At 38.2% G+C, this 21,031-nt stretch overlaps 2 protein-coding genes across 3 annotated transcripts; one reads left to right on the top strand and one right to left on the bottom strand.

The window, feature by feature from the left end:
• Nucleotides 1–2,649: 2,649 nt before the first annotated feature.
• On the top strand, nucleotides 2,650–12,530 carry LOC114277977 (nuclear transport factor 2). Of its 2 annotated transcripts, none has more exons than XM_028219937.2 (9): nucleotides 2,650–2,816; nucleotides 5,846–6,034; nucleotides 9,164–9,476; nucleotides 9,561–9,793; nucleotides 9,884–10,064; nucleotides 10,616–10,737; nucleotides 10,831–10,893; nucleotides 11,867–11,930; nucleotides 12,022–12,530. In XM_028219937.2, exons 2-9 carry the CDS (start codon nucleotides 5,846–5,848, stop codon nucleotides 12,297–12,299), a joined length of 1,443 nt encoding a protein of 480 aa, XP_028075738.2. In that variant the 5' UTR covers nucleotides 2,650–2,816; the 3' UTR covers nucleotides 12,300–12,530. The 2 variants fall into 2 exon arrangements, with proteins under 2 accessions (XP_028075738.2, XP_028075736.2); XM_028219935.2 differs by having other exon boundaries at nucleotides 2,656–2,816; nucleotides 10,828–10,893.
• Nucleotides 12,531–12,589: 59 nt separating this feature from the next.
• LOC114277979 (wiskott-aldrich syndrome family protein, putative (DUF1118)) lies at nucleotides 12,590–16,635 on the bottom strand. The gene is made up of 2 exons (XM_028219938.2): nucleotides 13,804–16,635; nucleotides 12,590–13,175 (listed from the first exon to the last, which is right to left on the bottom strand). Exons 1-2 carry the CDS (start codon nucleotides 13,996–13,998, stop codon nucleotides 12,750–12,752), a joined length of 621 nt encoding a protein of 206 aa, XP_028075739.1. The 5' UTR covers nucleotides 13,999–16,635; the 3' UTR covers nucleotides 12,590–12,749.
• Nucleotides 16,636–21,031: the final 4,396 nt, after the last annotated feature.

Genomic DNA, 21,031 nt, shown 5'->3' with positions numbered 1-21,031 from the left:
ATTTTTTAAAATGTTATATATATATATATATTATTTTTTATTTTTTGTGCCAATTTTTAAAGGGATTATTTATTTTAAGGTGCCTCATATTAGAATTTTATAAGATAAAATATAACAAATATTATAGTAGTAGCTAAGGTCTGTTGAAAATGGAGAAGCAATTTTTGGACGAAAATACCTTTATTTATTGAATTCCAATGCTAGGGGAAGCAATTTTCGAACGAAAATACCTTTTTTTATTGAATTCCAATGCTAACACATACACATTGCTTCAGCATTCAATGTCTTTCACTTTTGAAAAATTTTAAAACTTAAAAATTTAATAAATTTTGATTTAGATATCTATTTTAATAAAATTTATATTTTTAGAATGCTCTCGTTGAGATATATTAAAGAAGATCCACGATAAATATAAAATTCCAAAAGAGAAAAAAATTGAAAAAATTTCACTAAGGGGTGGAGCGAGGAAGAGAGAGATACTAAGGGGTGGAGAGAAAGAAGAAAGATATGAGGCACTCAAGCTCAACATAAAGCCAAATCCCTTGGTACGAAGTAAAATTTTTTGAAATTTCATAAATTTCTCTAAATAATTATGAAATTTATTTGAGTGAAAATTTTGAAGGTTTTCTCAGAAAAACTACCAGACATCTGCCCTCCACACGTCAATCTTTTACACTTAAGACCATCTCCCACATTTCACATATTCTTTCATAAAATTTAAATTTGATGAAAAAAAATGCCTCTTTTACTGCACCAATTGTTTCACTAGATAAGTATCAAATCGAGAATATGTTAAATCTTTTACTAAATTGAGGATGGCTGTGAGCTTTCATCAATTCACTTTTTATAAGCATTACATTTTCACTACGGGACAATGGGTCGTTAGCCAATTGTCCTCCTAGATGACCACCTTCTTGCAAAAATTTGTGAAAAAATTATACTAGCCGGTTGACCGGCTGGACACCCGCTAGGTCGTTTGCCCGGTCAACTGATGTTTTGATGAAAGTTCAAAATCCTCCATTGGAACATGTGATATTAGATGAAGTTTTTACTCAAATCTGGTGAAAAAAAAAAAATACAACATTTGAGATGCTCTAATTAATACAAAATTATGAATGAAGGGTAAAAAAAGGGCGAAAAAAAAACATATGCATAAAACACTTAAACAACTAATTTCAAAACACAAAGAAACCTTACCTCTTACAAATCTTCTCAATCTTTCACCTGCTACGTAAAAGTTAAAGGGGATTTGCGTCTAATTTTTCCTTTTTTATAAAAATTATATAACAAATATTATGTATTTTATTTTTAAAATATTTTTTGGGATCTTGAGGTAGAAATATTTAACCAATAAAAGAAAGTAGCAAAGTAGTCCCAAAAATATAGAATCCAAAAGGAGAAAGGAAGAGTTTATGTGAAAAAAAAAAATTTTAAATATGAAAATAATTCAAATTGATTTTGACCTTCTTGTTTTTTTTGTTTTTTGTTTTTTGTTTTTTGTTTTTTTTGTGTGTTTTATTTGTTTTAGTTTATATTCTAGGAGGATGCACCAATAAATCCCAAATTAATAACTTATGCACTGTTTAGTCCTAAAAGTTTTCTTATAGACTGAAAGGTCCCATTACAATGTTAATAACATCAGATACAATGTTAATAACAGCAGAGTCATGTTACAAACATTGGATTTCAAACATCTAATGTTCATCAAATTTCAATAATGTTTGAAAATATAGGATGAAAAATATCTAATGTTCATCAGATTTCAATAAATTTTGAAATTATAGAATGAAACATCAGATCATTTACATCATTCACATCATGTTGATGTAAAAATGGGACTAAATGGAGCATAAGAAAACTTTTAGGACTAAATGGTTCAACGTTTCAAAAACTAGGACTTATGGGTAAATTTTCCTATATTCTAATTATTTTTTAAAAATTTACTTAATCAAAATATACTTTAAAAAGTAACATATTTGTAAAGGAATTGAAAATAATCAACTAAATAAAAAATATGAAAACAATAATAATAAAGTAATATATTTTCATTTTTTTTGTATTTAATAGTAATTTGTTTAAATTTTTTTTCAAATATATTTAGATTAAGTACATTTAAAAAATTATCAAAATATTTTTAAAAAATGACTGAAGGCAAAAAAAAATATTTTTTAAAAAGACTCAAAAACAGTTTTCAAAAATCAATACATAACATTTCAAAAGCAAAAAAAAAAAAACACAAAACAAAGGAAAACACAAAATTCTCATCTTTTTTGTTTGGGTAAATTACATTCACACTTTCTAAGATTTGGTCTAATTATATCTTACTTCCTGACGATTTAGAAATTATATTCTCACCCCATAATTAATAATCTTATTTTACAAACTCCCTTACTTATATAAAAGACAGTAATTCATAATAAAAAAAATAAAAAAAATTATATTGAAAAAAAAAAAGTAAAGCAAAGGAAAGGAAAGGGAAAAAAAACAGAAGAAGCAAAGCAAAGCAAGAAAAAAGAGAGTACATAACTTTAATATTTTTATTCTATGTAAATAATTACAATAATAGGGAGTTAGTGTAATTTCTTAAACATCAGGGTGAAATGTATTAAACTCAACATGAGGGTGTAAGTGTAATTTACCTTTTTGTTTCTGGCAGTGTTCTCTAATCCGCATCTCTGCTGTTGTACCTCTCTTCCCTTACTTTCTCTTCTTGCGCTCATACTGTTCTTCTCTCTACTCTCTCTCAACCCACCTCTCAGATCGCTTTTTCTCTCTCTCAAACCCTTTCACAAGACTCAGAATTCACTCACCAACAGGTACTCCTCACAATCTTTCACTCTATCTAATGTGTTTTTTTTTATATATATATATATACATGTATTGAATCAATCAGTCTCAGTTCCAGACACTTTTGGGTCCTTTTTGGTGCCCATCTTGTGGGTGGATCCGAAACTTCCATTTCGTAGTTGTTCATGCTTTATACATTGATGTTTTGATTATTGAGATCACATATATGGTTAATTTGGTTGGATTTTGGACCAGATCAATCAGTTTTATGATCTGGGTTTTTGTGGGTTTTGCCTGTTCTTTTGATTCGAACTCTTGTTTTTGAAATTCTGTTATTGGATCTCAAGCTTTTTCAGGGTTTCAATATATTACACCTTTACAGGGTATACTATACATGTTGGAAAATGATATATAAGCCCATATGTAAAAGAGATGATTGATTGATGATTAGAGAAGATGCGGGAGATAGAGTTGTTTTAGATATTCTAATAAACTGTAATCAGGTCACTTGGTTTGGAAAGTATGTCCAACTTTTGGGCTAGAGTAGCTCTACTCATGTATGTTTGCTTGTTGGTTTTGTGCCTTTATTGATTCATCTAGGTTTAACAGCTAAATTTCCTTATTAACATTTATTGCACCTTGGATTTGGATTCATTTTGGGCTTGCTTGGTGTCACATGGAATTTCTGGTTTTGCATTTGAGTTCATTACATTTTGCTTTGTCTAATTTTGTGTATGAACTCTTAATCAAACTTACATACAATGAATGCTTGCAAAGTCTTGCTAGTTTGGTTGCTTAGACAATTGAGGAATAGATAAAAATCCAAAATTTTGATCCATATATGCATGGTCTTGGTTTCTAAAAATTGAATATCTCAACCAAATTATGTGAACTAGTTCTGTTAGTTATGGTTGGTCTTTAACTTGGATTCTTTATTACCTACCAAAAATGTAAGTGGTATTGAGACCCCAAATTTAAGTCCCACAATTGTACTCACAATGACATGGCAAGTAATGTGTCAACTTTTGATTTGTCATAAACTCAATCATGTATGGCCCAACTCCCTTTCCATATAGCATTTCTCGGTAGAAAATTGCAAAGTAGCTAAGGAAAGGCGTGTTACCTCTGACACAACCAGGAGAGCACACACGGTCAATCCAAACCCCATCTAATTGAATCCTCATCTTCTTTGTTTGTTCACTAAAGAGAAAGCTTGGGAAACTAGACTGCAACTCTTGTTGACAATGCTAGATAGTAGATATGTGTCTGCCACATCTTGAAAGTGGTCACAATTTTATAATAAATTTCAAAGTAGCAGACACTTGGTTTGATCAACAGATGAGCACACTTCGAAGTTTCTCTCCTTGAAATGAAGATTTAATATGTATTTATAGCCAGCATAAGTCGAGCATGCAATGGTAACTTTTTTAAAACAGGAAAATAATAAGATTTCAAGAAGAAAAAATGACAAAAGGGTATAACATACGTAATATTTGGTTAGTTTGAAACTTCAATTTATGCTAGGTTTGACATAGAATTATAGAAAATATAGATTAGTCAAAACTATATATGCTTGAATTTTGAATTAACATATATTTACTTCGAGCCATGTTTTGGTATCCTGCCTAAAAACCCACTGTGTTGACATTTTTCTGTGTCATGTTGTTGGTGTCTTCTGTCTAGGTTCGTGGTACTCAATCTAAAACCCCTTACGCTTCCACATAGTATTAACAGAGGCAACCCCACTCAAGGATGAGTGTTGTTAGCCGAACCCACTGAAAATGCAATTTATTTATTTATTTTTTGAATGCCAACCAAAGAGAGATAACATTAAAGAGGAAAAGGGGAGTACAAGAGAGTCGGAGGACAACAAGACCTCCAAAAAAGGAAAAAGAAAAGACAAAAAAAAAAAAACACAATATCACAAATTACATGTCACATGTTGCCCTACAATCCCTAGTCCCTAGAAATCAAAAAAGATGTTATCCCTCTAAAGGTAGAGGAGACTGATGCCCAAAAAGAGGACAATAACAAACTCTGTCTGTCCCATATGATAAGACGTACGTTAGCATTACCCATCATGTTCTCAAAGATCCTTACATCTTTTAAGTTTTTTATTTTCTTGTTAGATTTCAAAAAAAAATTTTTGTACAATAAATTAAAAATAATATGAAATTGATAGGTGTTTTTGAACTTTTAATTGTTTTTGCTTTTTAAAAACAGAAAATGAAAATTATATCTTACAGCTCACTGTTAAAAATTTCTAGAGTTTCCATTGGTATATTCCGATGGAATTCATCATAATTTTTTTATTACTTTCATTATAGTTATAATTTTTTAGTTAGTGTTTATAGCTTCAATAGTTTTTGTTTTGTTTTGTTTTGTTTTTTTTTTTTTTTTCCTGGTTTTAAAGAGTAAATTTTGTTGGGGGGGGGGGGGGGAAAACATTTTTGGGCTTCAACCTTCAAAAGAAAAAAATGATTAGCATGAAAAGGATTTTTTTTTTTTTCTTGTTTCTCAACTTTTGGCAGGGTGGAGGGATATAAGATTTTCTTGCAAATAGGGGAAAAAAGAATCTTTCTTACATATGAGGTTTGAAACCACTAGGGTTTTTCAATCTGTTTTTACATTTTCCAAGATTGTCTGTTTCATTGCAGTAACATCTTTTTTCACTTCTCTCTTTCCTCGTCCTCCTTTTTGTGTGTAGTGAAGGTACCTAAGCTTTCATATCAAAGTTATTAATCCTTGTTTCTATTCTAAAGGTTGTGAAGTCACAGTGCTTTTCATTTTTGGTTCCTCCTATGAATTTGTTGCTCTTGGGATTTTTGTAATTCAGTTTTCTTTCCTTTCAATTACGAGTGGATATTTTTCTCAATTTTCTGTATTTTTTTTTAATTTTTGTTAGTGGTTTTTGTAATGTCTTCATTTTACAAACAGAATTCATTTTTCCTTTTTTCATTGTTTGTTTGTTTATTGAAATTTTATTTCAGATATATTTTTCTATCAATTTAATTTACATATACGTTCTTATTTTATGTTGATGTTTAATTTCATGCAGATGGCAATGCAGACAGCAAGTCCTGCTGCTGCTCTTCCCAGTGCACATGTTGTCGGTAATGCCTTTGTTGAGCAGTATTACCATATTCTTCATGAATCTCCAGAATTGGTTTATAAATTCTATCAAGATTCAAGTGTCCTAAGCCGGCCCGATTCTAATGGTGTAATGACTTCAGTGACAACCATGCAGGTGAGTCTAGTGTAATCATGGCTTGTACTCAGTTGTATATCTTTGTTCATTACTGGATCTCATGACAGATAATTTACATTATGACATTGTACGAGTAGGGAAGGAAACTATTTTTGGATGATCCTTTAATCAACTTACTTGGTTACCCTTGCATACCATAATATTTGAAGCCGCGAGCCAGCGAAGGCACCAAAGAGGGTGCCACCTATTTAAACTGATGTATACAAGTGCAAAATAAAAGTTTACCACATATGGGAAACATGTATTACTTATAAGGAAAATGAAAGAATGTAACGAACAAGGATGATCCTCTAAAAAGCCAAAAATGTGTACTCAACACCAGATACTTTAGACTAGGAATTGTCAGCTGACATCTTCAAAAGATTGTCTATTGGACTTCGTTCAATCAATCACATGAGACACACAAGTACAACTCTCTACTCCTACTTTGTACAGGGTAACTATTAAGAACCTTCCAAACTGATCTTATGACAATCCAATACATGCCAATTCAGATTGGCAAGAGATAGAGCGGACACCTTAGCTCTCTACCTACCATACAATGACCCAAAGGTAATTAACATATCCTCTGCTTTGAATATGCTACATCAAGTCAGAAGAACATTTTGCCCAGGCATCAATTTGTCACTTTTTATAATTGTCTCCAAATCTGCTCTAACATGGAAAGAAAGACAAATTCCCTTGGAATTTTCCAGATGCATTTCAGTGGAAAACAAAGGGCACTGTCCAACAATGCTTTATAAATACTTCAACTGGAACTTCCCCCTCCCAGAAGCCTTCAAGCTGAAGTATCTTCTCTATTTGCAATGAACCAATGTTGGACAGCCCTCTAAAATTGGAAATGTTGTCTTTGTGTTGTTGCACTAGTCAATTTTGATTTTCAGAAATGTTAGTTCATCAATCTCGTGTAGCACTGAAGCATGTGTAGGGTTTTATGTTGGACTCCAAATACTGACCTGCTGATGGTTATATGACTAAATGATGATTTAAATCAGATCATTTTGTCAGATAGGTGTACCTTGTTCGAAGAATCACATACATGGACACGTGATACAACATGGACACTACACGAACACGCTAACATGGCATTTTATAGAAAATTGAATATATAACATGTGGGGGACACACTCATAGTATATAGTTTTATCAATTTATTGTCATGTATATGAATATATTATTTAAAAATAAGAAAAAAAAATGCAACATAACACTAATTCCTCAAATGTAGTTAGAGGAAGGATTAGTAGATATAAATCTACATTATTTTTCTTCTGTCATTGTATCTTCTCTTATTTTATTCAAATTTGTAGTGTGTTTTTGAGTGATAGACATTTGCATCCCAGCAAGTCTAAAAAAAAATTAATAAGTAATATGAAATGCTTTCAGTGTCAGAAATGGACATGTTACCATCTTAGAAGTGTTCATGCTACTTAGCCTTTGTACCTTGATGAATACACTAAATCTCATAGTAGGCTTACATTTGCATAGGTGTGTGTTGAAGTTCAAGATCTCGAATATACCAAGTCTTTCATGTTCAATTTAGGTTATGGTGAAGGCTTATGAGACACGAGTGGAGGTGACATGGAGACCTCAAAAGTATGATGATTGCAATACTTTTGGTCATGCCATAATTTCTTGTACTTACAAACCAAAGCTATTGAGTTCTACCTCTTTGGCTATACAAAAATTAGATATCAAGCCTAGGGAACGGGAAGAGGTGAAGAAAAGGAAAGGTAAGGATGCGGTGCAGTATTTGTTGGAAAAGATAGTTTCTACTCTCATTTTCGTCCCCATCAGATATATTTGACGTGTTAAATATATTTACTACTCCTAGAGATGAGATAATAATAATAATAATAAAACCTTGATGGGAAGATTCAGAGTCTAAAACTTGCCTTGGAGAAAAATGTAGCATATATTTCAGTTAAACCAAGAAAGTACAATATACAATCTTGAAGAACCACGAGCAACATTGTCTTTGAGAGAAACTTGCTTATACTTCACTGGGTTGGGTCAGGAGCTTCCCTGTCCCAAAAAAAATAAAAAATGAAAGTGTTAATTGCTACTTTCAGGTAGGTAAGTTTCATATACTTTACTAGGAACTTGTAGATGAAATTACACTTGACTTCTTTTTTGCACTTGACTTCTTTTTTGGGGTAGGTTCAAGACTGGCTGTTGAACAACTTGCTTATTTTATTTTGCTTTTGGATGTTGTGTTGACTAATGTCTCACATATTCGTTCACTGTACTAAGGTGGTGCTTGATAACAATTCAACACTTAAAATTGAATGAATTAAGTGAAAATAAATTAAGTCCATTTGATAACCACAAATGGTATCACTTAAAATTTTAAGTGGCTCTTAAAATATAGGCTACAAATTAAGAAAATTTTAAGATGTAGGAAACTTATTTAACTCTAATTGAATTTATAAATATTTATACATAAGCATTAACATACATTGTTATAACCTCACAATTGCCACCATCACCACCATCGTTGTCGCCGCCTCCACCACCACCCTTCCACGACCACGTTCATCACCATTGTGATTGTTACCAAAAGCAGCAACATCATTTCACTACCACCAACACAATCGCCATTGTCATTACCACCACCACAACTATAAATACTACAACTCTTCAACTCCAAAATCATTGCCACTGTTGCCATAACAACCACCATCATTACACCACCGCCACCGCCACCGCCACCCTCTTTTTATCTCTACTACATTAACCCCCCAAGATCACCACAACCACTATCTCTCTATCTCCACCACCATTGTTGCCTCTACCACTATCACCATGACTACCACCAACTCACTATCACAATATAAAAATAATAATTTTCAAATTTAATATTATACATATCAAGCAAATTGTTTTAGTTTAGCACTTAAATTTTTATCAAACAATTTTTCAGCTTAAAGAATTCAGCATTTAGTTTTTAGTACTTAATTTTCAGTTTTTAGTTTTATCAAACACCATTTAAGTAGTCGTATGAACTTTTATCCCTTCCTAACTCAGTGTTCAATGAAATGTTCCAAATTTAACTGTTGATCACTGTTATCTGATAAACAAAATCCTGTTCTTGTTGCCATGGATCAGGCAATCAATGACAAGATTCTATCGTTGGATTACGGAAACTACAAGGCAGAGATAAAAACTGCGGATGCCCAGGAATCCTACAAGGAAGGAGTTATCGTTCTAGTAACAGGATGCTTAACTGGGAAGGACAATGTGAGAAAGAAATTTACACAGACTTTCTTTCTAGCTCCGCAAGAGAAAGGCTACTTTGTCCTTAATGATGTTTTTAGGTATGTTGAGGAAAGTGAATCATTGGAGTTCATCAATTCCGTGACAGTTAATAATGGCATCAACAACAGCAATGCTACAATGTCCCCCTTGCCATTAGATCCAGGTTGGTTTAATTCTGCATCCTTGACTTACAATACTGTAGTTCTCTTCATAATCAATCTGTTTATATCTTTTATCATTGTTTCAGAGCCCATTCGTGGTCCTGATCATCCTCCATTGGAGCCTGTTGCAACCTTCCAGACCGAGGATCTAAATAATGGCCCAGAAGTCTGTGACCCCTCAGATCATGAGGAAGGATCAGTTTTAGAAGAAGAAGTTATTGATGAACCCCCAACTCATTCAAGTCAGATTGAAACTTATACAGTTGTTAGTTCAGATCCTTCTGACGCTCATGAACAGAAGAAATCATATGCTTCAATCGTGAGTTCATGCCCGACCCAAAGTTAATTCCTCTACAGCCTTTAGTATTGACACTTATCGTGACATTTTATTTGACTGAATTTCATATAGGTGAAGGTAAGTAAGGTTGCTAAAGCATCTACTCGAGTCTATGTTCCTACTAGTAACACGAGGGTGGTACCTGCAAATGCTGATCTACAGTCATTGGGTTCTGCAAAACCATCTCCTGAGTTAGAAGCATCAGCTCCTACTGGCGACAGTGCTCCTCAAAGTACTGATGCTCATGAAGAAGGTACCCATCCTTTCTGCTTGCTTATCAGCAAGCTAGCTTTTTTGGGTTTGGCCATTGTTCTTTTAGTAGCTTTTTTGTTGTCCTTTTTTCATTTTCAGTGAACCTTTTTTTAAAAAATTTGAAAAATATTACACTTTCAGGTTCTACGAAACTAGACAGACTTGAAAAGTAAAATAAAATTAAAAAAATAAAGACAAAGAAGCTAAAAATTTAACTTTTTGTTTTTTGGATTTGTTTTAGTTTTTAGATCCTTCCACTACACGGACCTAAAAAGTAAAAAATTTGACACATTTGAAAATTTTTTGCTGAAGACAAAAAGTTCAGAAAAATGTGGCTTATTTAGCTGTTTGGCATAAGAGACCCCTGTTTGTGTTTAGGACCCTTATGCACACGCTTCTTTCAGCAGACCTGATTCATCCTTCTTTGTTGTGGACTTTGATATAAAACATATGACCTTTGGTGTGTGAATGGACGTCCCGTATGTCTTTATGCTTTTAATTTTCTGATTCTGAAATCAGTATTCTGATTTTGATTTCCTTTGCACCTTAAAGTTGAAGGCTACTCCATACATGTACGGAATTTGCCTGTGAATGCGATGGTTGCACAGCTTGAGGAGGAGTTCCGAAAATTCGGGTCTATTAAGCGCGGAGGTATCCAAGTCAGAAGTAATAAGGTTTGCTTCAGATGTTGCTTTATCTAGTCCTTCCCAGGGCAATTTCTTGACACAATATTTATGAGTTTCATCTTTATATTCTGTGACCAGCAGCAAGGATTTTGCTTTGGCTTTGTTGAGTTTGAATCACGGATTTCCATGCAGAGTGCTATAAAGGTACCATCTCGATACTTTGTTCTTCATTCTTTTAAGCTGTATTTTGCATATCTTTTCTGGAAAATGAGATCTTCATAAACCCAACTCAGTTGCATATTTTTTTTTGAGGTTATGGAGAAGGTTGAGAAAATTTAACATGTTTTAATATCCATGTGTGATGCAACCTGTGTTAGGGTTTTTTAAACTAGGAATGGGACAGTTAAGCTGAATTAGAATGAGGAATAAAAAGTTTCTTAGAGGGAGGGCGTAGAAATTTCTTCCCTGCCTTGTAGTCACAGGAGAGAAACAAAGAGACATTTGAATATTTCAATTATTTTTCTCATCTCATCCTGCAACGATACACTTTGGAAATTAATCCCCAAACTCGTTTCTATCCAGAAATCCTAGAAGTTATCTTTAACCTAATAAAACCACAAACCCCGATAGCAGGCAGGCATTATGTGAAGTTTCCTATTGTGTCCTGATAAAGAGTCTTAGTTGTTCAAAGAATACTCTCTTGTTGGGAATGTGATGAGTCTGATGAGTCTGATTGAGGACTTAGAGGAGAGGGATGGAACCTATTTTTTAGATATCTATGATTTTCACATCATTTTATTAATTTCATATACATGCTTGCATGTGTTGTCATAGTTTAGAATCAATTAGTGCTGTTAAAGAAACCAGTTGAGTCATTGAGCCAGGAGGAGATGTTATTTGCGGCCTTGTTCAGTTTGATTATAGCGGGATTGGTTCAACTTGCAATAAATGAGTGTTTAAAAAAAACCGAAACTGTAGTAGCGCTGAATTAATAGTGCTAAACTGTTCAAGTAAATTAAGGTTGTTTTTTCTTTCTTCATATGCAAGTTCTATTTTTTATCCCTTGGTTTAATCAGACAGTGGTCCAGTTTGGTTTGGCTTCTAAGCTATTCAATGCTCAAAATCAGCAGTGCTTACCATTCATGTATGTACATTGAAAGACTCATAATGTTTTCAGGCCTCGCCTCTAACAATTGGGGGTCGCCAAGCTGTTGTTGAGGAAAAGAGGACTACAACTCGAGGCAAGTTTTTTGAACTAAAAAAACCCGGGACTTTCATGTACATTTGTAGTTGGGCCTTAATGATGACAAACTATGCTGTTTTATTTTGCAGTTGGCAGTAGTGCGAGAGGAAGGTACCCTTCGGGGAGGGGTGGATTCCGGAATGACAACTTCAGGAGCCGCGGGAACTTTGGTGGTGGTGGTGGTGGTGGTGGTGGTGGTGGTGGTAGGAGCTTTGGCAGGAACGAGTTCAGAAACCAGGGCGAGTTTTCAGGTCGACCCAAGGGCCCAAGCGGACACAATGGAGAGAATTATCAACGAGTCGATCAGAACGGAAGCGGAAGAGGTGGCCGTCAAGGTGGGATGAATAAGAGTGCTGCTTCTGGGTAAAGGTTAGCGATTATCTTGTCGACAGACAATTTTTGACAGTAAATGAGAGATGTTTATTTTCTGTTCCTTTTTCTTTTTCTTTCTTTCTTTCTTTTTTTTTAATTTTATTTTCTTGACTCTAGGATGTAGTTATTTATATTTTTATTATGTTGACCCACTTTTTTTTCATTGTTGGGATCATTGTCAGAGGTTATGATTAAGAGAAAACAAAATCATGATTAGAGATTAAAATGAGTTGGTAAATTTGTTCAGTGCATTGAATGATTCTTTCATAAACAAGGCGGAAAATGTGTTTTAATGGATCTTTCTATTCTCTCTCTTGTCCGATGACTGATCACATCCAAAAACAACTCATTTGTACTTATTTTCTTTGATAATAATATGAAAAAGGATGGGGGGGAATCAAAGACCCATAATCCTATGTAGTACATGGTGTCTGGATTCGCGAGTTCAATATGATTTCTGCAAGTTTGATACAAAATTTGAAGCTGCAAAAGCAGCTGATCCACCGACCACGGAAACTAGGGCAACGACAACTTGCAACGCAACTTCCCAAGGGTACTCCTCCGGGACCAAATACACACAAGCAGGGCCCAACACCAGCAATGCTAGGCTCAGGCTCAGGAGGGTTGTTGGAGTTCCGGGGTCTGTTGCCGCTGAAAGGACTCCGAGCCCTTCAGCCTTGGAGAGGAGGCCAAGTTTCTCTATGGTGGAGAGGGATAGTCCAAACTTCTCGGCTGCCGATAGGAGACCAGCTTTCTCAGCTTTGGTTAGGAGTCTCAATTGCTCCACCCTTGTTAGGAGTTTGACCGGTGTCGTGCTGGCAGAGTAGCTGTTTCTTGGGCCTTTTTCACCAAGCGGGAAAACCGGAGGATTCTGCAGCAGTCATGGTCAGTCTTAGGTTTTGCTACAAAACGAATTGTAACAGAAAAACCCTTTGAAGGTCAGATCTATCAACATGCTTTCTCTCTTTTAGTCCTTTGTTTGGGAGAAAATTAGAAAATGCCTAAATGTTTCCCATATAAACCAATGATATGCTGACTTATCTAACATTAAAGCCCAAAAGTAAAACAAACACAGCATTGCTGTGCTTGATTATGTTTTCATTTTTCATGTTTTTTGGAAACAAAATAACAATAAAGTCAAAAAAAACACATAATTTGAAAAAAAATTCATTTTTATGTAAAGCAGTTTTAATTTTAATTTTTAGACAGTTCATTAAACAAGGTTTTTTTTTTTTTTTTTTTCTGAAACAATAACTCAATCAAAACATGACCAAATTTAAAAACAGAATAACCAAAAAAACTACAAAACAAATTAAAAGAAATATCATGAACATATGTACTATATATAAAAGGAAAGTGTAATTGTTCTGTCTCATGTAACTGTTTCGATCAAAGTCTTCCTTAACTAATAAAATTCATATTCAAATCAAAATTTGTAACTTATAATATAATATACAGCAAGTATATATATATATATATATATGTACATGTATACTGACCTTTGCAGAGGCAACAGTTTTTGTGGGTGAAGGAATAGCTGGCTTCTGGGTGGCCATAGATTTAACAAGAAGAGTTGGGAGATAGACAGAGTGTCCTTTTCTTGACAATTTGCTGCTTCCTTTCTTGGGTGAGGTATTGATTAGTGGAACTCCTCTGCTACTGCTACTACAACACCACCCACCCATGGCTTCCATCTCTCCTCTCTCTCTCTCTCTCTCTCTCTCTCTCTAGATTTTCTTTGTTTTTCTTTTGCGTGTTTCTTCAGACCAATTCTGGCTTGGATTGAGGGTCTCAATATCAGCCTCGTGATTGAGTGATGGGCAAAGAGGGTCATGGATTGAATTTTAGTGGATGGTTGTCCATATGTCATCACATGGTTGGCTACATCCTTTTCAATTCTCTTCTTTTATTGAAGGAAGTGGTAAATTACACTCACTATCCAAAAGGTTAGAAAAAACAAATACTAAACCCCATGAGTTTGAGATAATTATATTGATTTTTTTTCAATAAGATTAAAATAATGATAATTAATACATATGGTGTATAGATAATTAACGGATCATTAATGAGAAGGAAATTAAATATTATGTGAATTAAAATTTTAAGAGAATTTATATAATTATATTAAATTTATATGATTTAATTTTTAAAAAAAATTAAAAAGAGGATAATATAATTTATCCTAAATAAATAAATAAATAATAGTAAGGTCTAAAAAACATATATTAATCCAACAGAGAGTCAAACTAACTCATGCGAGTTAAGTTAGATAAGTTAGAGTGTAGACTTTTTAAAGGGTGTGTATTATATATATTTTATAACTAAAAAATATATATATATAATTTTAATTTTCTAAGTTATAATTAAAAAAAATTATAATTAAACATAACATGTGACATAATTAAAAAATTTACTAGTAACTCGTGCGATGCACAGTGTATGGGGAACAAATATACTGCAGAGCCCGTACTCCTTTCCACCAAGCTCCTTGTCTGCCCGATCGACCTGCGAACACAACGGCGGTGAGCTACCCGGCGGTGTGTGGCCGGAAAACCCCTCCGACGGTCAAGTTAGCACACACTCAGGGATCTAGAGAAAGAGGAGAGAGTTGAGTGTTTAGGTTGTTCTCACCAAAAAATGTTCCATCCCAGGTATGGGGGCGCAGACTCGCTTATATACTTTCTGCGCCCAAATCTGCTCCCATTAGTCTCTTGACACGTGGTGCTGCTCTCCCATCTGTCAGCACAAATCCTGCGATCACCACCTAACCAAACCGTCAGGCTGGATTACCGGAGTCCGGCAGACCGGCGGAACCACCTCGGCCTTTCCTGACCGCACCGCGCAGCGTACGCAAGTGCTCCATTCGCCGAACTCCATGCAGCCGAGCTCGATAGCATTCCGACAAAATCGAGCTAATCGTGCTCCCACAAAACCCAGGTAGCAGGAGCCTGTCTTGGCAAAGGTGGACCTCGAGGATGGTCCTCGACCGAGCAAGTTCCAATCTGGAGAAGCTCAGTCCAAAAAATGAGACCGTCCTCAGGCCCTGGCCACGACCGAGCGAGATCAGCCCCGGGTAAGCCCAAGTTAGCTAGGCCCAAACTTGCTCGGCCCCATCCTATCCGGCTTCTTCTACGGCCCAAAGCCAGACTATAAATCTCCCTCTCAATTACCCCTTAATTCCGTTCGCAAAAGCGTGACTGGGATTACATGAACTGACCAGGGTAGATTCTTTCTCGATTAATAACTTGCAAAACCTTAACCGCGCTAAATCCTTATCTCCGTTTATCAGTTTGCTCGATTGACGCCTCGACTCGCTTTCCTGTCTCTTCAATTCTGACGCCGCCGTCGATTGGGACACGCGTCAATCATTTACTGGCCCTCGAGCAGCCAACCCAACTGTCCCTTCATATTCAAATTTGGGCGGCCTTTTCACTCCTATAACACATGCCAACCCTGTCTCCACTTTGTTCTTACTAACTCTTCTTCATTCCAGACGTCTTTGAGCTACAGTGCTTGACCTCCATTCTTGTTCTTCTTATTCGTTCGTGCTTGCAGAAATAGCCTCTGCCTCCAAACTGGTAAGTTCTTCGAACCCTCTTTGTTGCTCTCTTTTTTATATTTGGTATTTCACATTCTAGGGCATAAAGTCCATAGGTTTTAGGATATACCTCCCCAAAAGCCCTCTCCAGCCCCTGTGTTTCAATTCCAGTGATAAACACAAGAAGATCTAGAGCGGACCGGGCTCCGGGTCTTCTTTTGATCCCAAAAAACATCTAAACCGAGCAAATTGCAAGTTTGTAGAAACCCCTATAGAAACCAAGGTAGGCAGAGGACTTGACCGCTCGACCGGACTAACATCTGGTCCGCTTGAGCGGCCGAGCTCCTATGTTTCCCTTCGCGACCGAGGTGGTCTGGCACTCTACCTGACCGAGCTAAAGTCAAGCTCGTTTTGCGCGACCGCGCTTCTGCTTACACTTACCTTCATTTTCCTGCAGAGTCCAAGGGGACCACACACCAACACCGAGGGTCTCAAAGACCAAGTAGCCACCAAACCAAAGTTTGTGCCATACCACCTCAGCCGCGCTAAAACCAGTCGGCCACAAATGGGGCGTTACCGCTTCCTGGTCGACATGCCGGTTGCTTTAGCCACGTTCCGAGAAGAATATGGTATCCCGGATGACGTTCACCTAGAGCTCGGCGCCGAGGACACGACCCCCTGGAGCAGATTAGACCAGTGCCCCTTCACTGTGTTTTCCATCATAGAAGGTGGCCTCTGCTTCCCGGTTAACCCGTTGATCTGCGAATTCTTGCAGCGCACCGGGCTAGCTTCAACCCAGGTCTCAACCAACACCTACCGCATAATTAACGAGATCCACGAACTGAATAATCGGCTAGGAACCAACTTAGGAATGGCCGAGATACTTCGCCAGTATACCCTCGGTCATACAGGCGATGGTCTGGCCTATTACTTAAAGATCAGACCGGGCAAGGAGAAAATAGTGACCGGTACCCCAGACAAAGACTTACATGACGACGACTTTTTCTGGGTGTTCGGTAATTACGAGACAGTCGATGTGCCGGGCTGGTTCATTAGCAAGAATTTCGCCGAAACATGTAAGCCGCGCTAACTACTCGATTAGATTATTTTTCTTAACCATTTTGTACTAATGTGTTTTGTTCCTTTCCTCTTTGCAGTAATCGACGCTTTGCAAGCCAACTACCATTATCCCAACGAAGCAACCATCAGAACTGTGCTTCGTTACCGTAACCGGGATTGCCACGAACTCCTCGATTACGTGCCAACTTACAAGTACTCAACTCCACACCGGAGTAAGGTTATAGACTTCCTCCGTACACCATCTCTCCCTCCCGATCCCACATTGCCGGACGTGCCACTTATCCGGTTGACCAAGGCAGAAGAGATGGCCAAAAGAAGCTGCATCAAAAACCTCCTCACTGCTACCTCCACCGAGCTACCAATTATCCCACCCCGCACAGTAGCTACCGGTCAATCGAGCGGGACCGTAGTTGCACTGGCATCTCCTGCCGCTGTACAGGCAGGCAAAGAAAGCCGCCGGGCTGGGAAAATGCCACGTACCGACCCCTCTGCCGAGCTAGTTGCGGAGTTGAACACCGAGCAACCAGCGGTGACAACTGACCCAATACCGCCATGGAAACCACAGCTCAAGCAGCGGGGTAAAGAGATCCCGGTGACTGCCTCGGTCAAAGGTGACAAGGTGCATCTACTCGCCTTTGACCTTACCAAAGCCTTGTTGTTACCGAGCGACGTGGTAGGCAACGACCACATACCAGGCACTCGGCTGGTGAAGTCCTCGGTCAAGTCCATGACCCGAGTAAGGACTCTGCGTACTTTGGTCAAATTTTTCCAAGTGTTTGCTCAGTTTTCTTCTTCTGATAAAGTTTTCTTCTTGCAGGCCATCCAAAAACAACACTTGGTGCTGGAGAGGATCCACCGACTCCGGCAGAAGGCAACCAACGCTGCCAACCAGGTTGAAGACCTTCAAGCCGAGCTCGGACGATCCAAGGCTTCACTGGAGATAACGAATTCTGACAACTCCAGGTTGCTCGGCCAGCTTGGTGTCACCAAGCAAGAAAGGGACGCTCTCCGAACCGAGCTGGAGGGGTTGAAGCAGTCAAGGAAGGAGGAGTTGGAGGACGCCAACAACGCCGGTTTCAAGGAGGCCAAGGAGAACTACACAAAGCAAGTCCATGCCACCCAAGACATCTTCTTCAAGGCGGGCTGGAAGGCTGCTTGTGAACAGCTCGGCCAAGGATCTGGGACCGACGTGTTTGTCTCTCCCCCAACTGCCTTTTTATCGACGTACCTTGTGCCATATGCCAATGACATCTTTGGCGCGTTACAGGCTGAAGCCAAGGAAGAAGAAGCGGAAGACGCCGAGAAAAATGCTGAGGGTGACAACCGCCCAAAGCAGGCCAGCCAGAAGCAGACCGGTGTCCAGGAGACCATAACCACGGTCGACCTGGAGGCAACCGCGACCGGGGATGAATTCACAGACCTTTCCCCCTTAGTTTAGTTTTCTTTGTCTTCTTTGTTTTTCGCTTGAAAATGTAACCGGGCTAGTGCCCCACCTTTTGTAATGTTGTTCCTTATTAATGAAAAGTTCTATTTGCGTCAAGTGTTTGCACTGTGTTTAAGCTAAACAATTTCAGCCGGGCAAACGACCTCAGCTAGACAAACCAACGACTGGCCCTTGACCAAATTACCAACTTATTCAACCGGAAAAAAAAAAAAAAACATCTCGGTTGTAATCACAAAGTTGAGCAAAACATCAACTTTTTCAACACCGGAGTAAAACATCTCGGTTGAAATCTCGAAGTTGAGTAGAACATCAACTTATTTAACCGAAGTAAATACATCTCGGTTTCAATATCAAAGTTGAGCGAGTGATTAACTCAATCAACCGAACAACCGGACTAGAACATCTCGGTTAGAATATAAAAGTTGAGTAAATCATCAACTCAGCCAACCGGAGTAAAACATCTCGGTTTAAATCTAAAAAGTTGAGTATATCAACTCAACCAACCGGACTAGAACATCTCGGTTAGAATACCAAAGTTGAGCAAGTCATCATCTCAATCCACCGAACAACTGGACTAGAACATCTCGGTTAGAATCTAAAAGTTGAGTAAATCATCAACTCAGCCAATTGGAGTAAAACATCTCGGTTTAAATCTAAAAAGTTGAGTATAACAACTCAACCAACCGGACTAGAACATCTCGGTTAGAATGCCAAAGTTGAGCAAGTCATCAACTCAATCCACCGGAATAAAACATCTCGATTGGAATCTAAAAGGTTGAGTATATCATCGAGTCAAACAACCGGACTAGAACATCTTGGTTGGAATACCAAAGTTGAGCAAGTCATCAACTTAATCAACTGGAATAAAACATCTCGGTTAAAATCACGAAATAAGCATCGAAAACAACAGATTGCTTCAACAAAGTTAAGTCACTTCTATTATATTGACAAAAAGAGTATTACATTCTGAAATAACATAAAAACTATGAAAACTAAAAATAGTACAGTTTGAGGTTGGCTGCATTCCATGGCCGGGGTATGCCTTTGCCGTCCAAATCTTCCAAGTGGTATGCCCCCTTGCCCACTAGACCGGTTATCCTGTAGGGTCCTTCCCAGTTTGCCCCTAGCTTGCTTTCGCCTGGCACCAGGGTGTTGCTCATGACCTTTCTTAAAACCCAGTCGCCAACTTTAAACGGTCTGGGGTACACGGTTTTGTTGTATTTCCTGGACAATTCTTGTTGGTATGTAGCCACGTGAATCAAAGCTTTTTCGCGGTGCTCTTCAGCAAGGTCCAATTCCAGGGCGACTACTTCAGAATTCAACTCGGGCTCAAAATTTTCACTGCGGATGGTGGGCATGCCAATTTCCAATGGGATGACAGCTTCCATACCGTACGCCAGGGCAAAAGGAGTCTCCCCAGTTGATCGCCTTAGGGTCGTCCGGTATGCCCAAAGGACACTTGGGAGTTCCTCGACCCATTTTCCTTTGGCCTTCTAAAGTCTTTTCTTTAATCTGTCAAGAATGGTCTTATTTGATGCTTCGGCTTGGCCGTTGGACTACGGGTAAGCCGGGGTGGAGTTGTAGAACTCAATCTTCAATTCTTCACAAAATCCTCTGAATAAGCGGTCGTCGAATTGGGTGCCATTATCAGAGATCAGAATCTTGGGGACACCAAACCGTGTTACCACATTCTGCCAAACAAACCGTTTGGCGTCCTTCTCCTTGATAGTTGCTAGGGGCTCAGCTTCAACCCACTTGGTGAAGTAGTCCATAGCGGCAATGAAGAACTCCCGGTTGTCCGGTGCCGTTGGGAGTGGTCCCACTATATCTAGTCCCCACATCGCAAAAGGCCAAGGGCTTGTGAGGGGAAGGAGTTCTCTGGCCGGTTGGTGAATTTAGTGGGCGAACTTCTGGCACTTCTCACATTTGCGAACATATTTCTAAACGTCCTCTGGCGTGCACGGCCACTAGTATCCCTGCGAGATAGCGCGGTAGGCCAAAGATCTGCCCCCTATGTGACTGCCGCATATGCCTTCGTGAATTTCGTATAGGAAAGCTTCTACGCGGTTTGGGTATACACACTTGAGATAAGAACTGGTGAAAGACTTCTTGTATAAAGCGCCAGATGGAGAGAGCCAAAACTGCTCCGACTTCACCAGGACTTTATGCGCTTCCTTTTTATCGGCCAGAAGTGTCCGCTCTTTCAGGAAGAGGACAATAGGGTCCATCCATGAAGGGCCGAGCTCAGTGCAGAGAACTTCTGTCTACTCCGGTTCCTCTATACTAGGCCTTAGAAGAAACTCAATCAGGAGAGGACTGGGAGAGGTTCGGTCGACCATGGAAGCCAGACTGGCCAGCTCATCCGCGCAGCCGTTGTCTTCCCGTCCGATTTGTTGGACCCTAATCGCCTGGAATCGCTTGATGTGGTCCCTTACCAAAGCTTGGTACTTTTTCATTCTGTCATCCTTAGCTTCGTAAACACCAGATACTTGGTTAACAACCAGTTGGGAATCACTGTAGACCATCAGCTTAGACGCGCGCACCTAGAGCGCGCTCTTAAGTCCGGCCAGTAGCGCCTCATACTCGGCCTCGTTGTTTGATGCAGGGAATCCGAGGATGATAGAATGCTCAATGGTCAAACCATCTAGCAAGACCAAGACTATGC

The sequence above is a fragment of the Camellia sinensis genome, chromosome 15 (genome assembly GCF_055761805.1).
Source record: "Camellia sinensis isolate YWXY chromosome 15, ASM5576180v1, whole genome shotgun sequence".
NCBI classification, from domain to species: Eukaryota; Viridiplantae; Streptophyta; class Magnoliopsida; order Ericales; family Theaceae; genus Camellia; species Camellia sinensis.
This window is presented reverse-complemented; position numbering and strand designations above follow the sequence as displayed.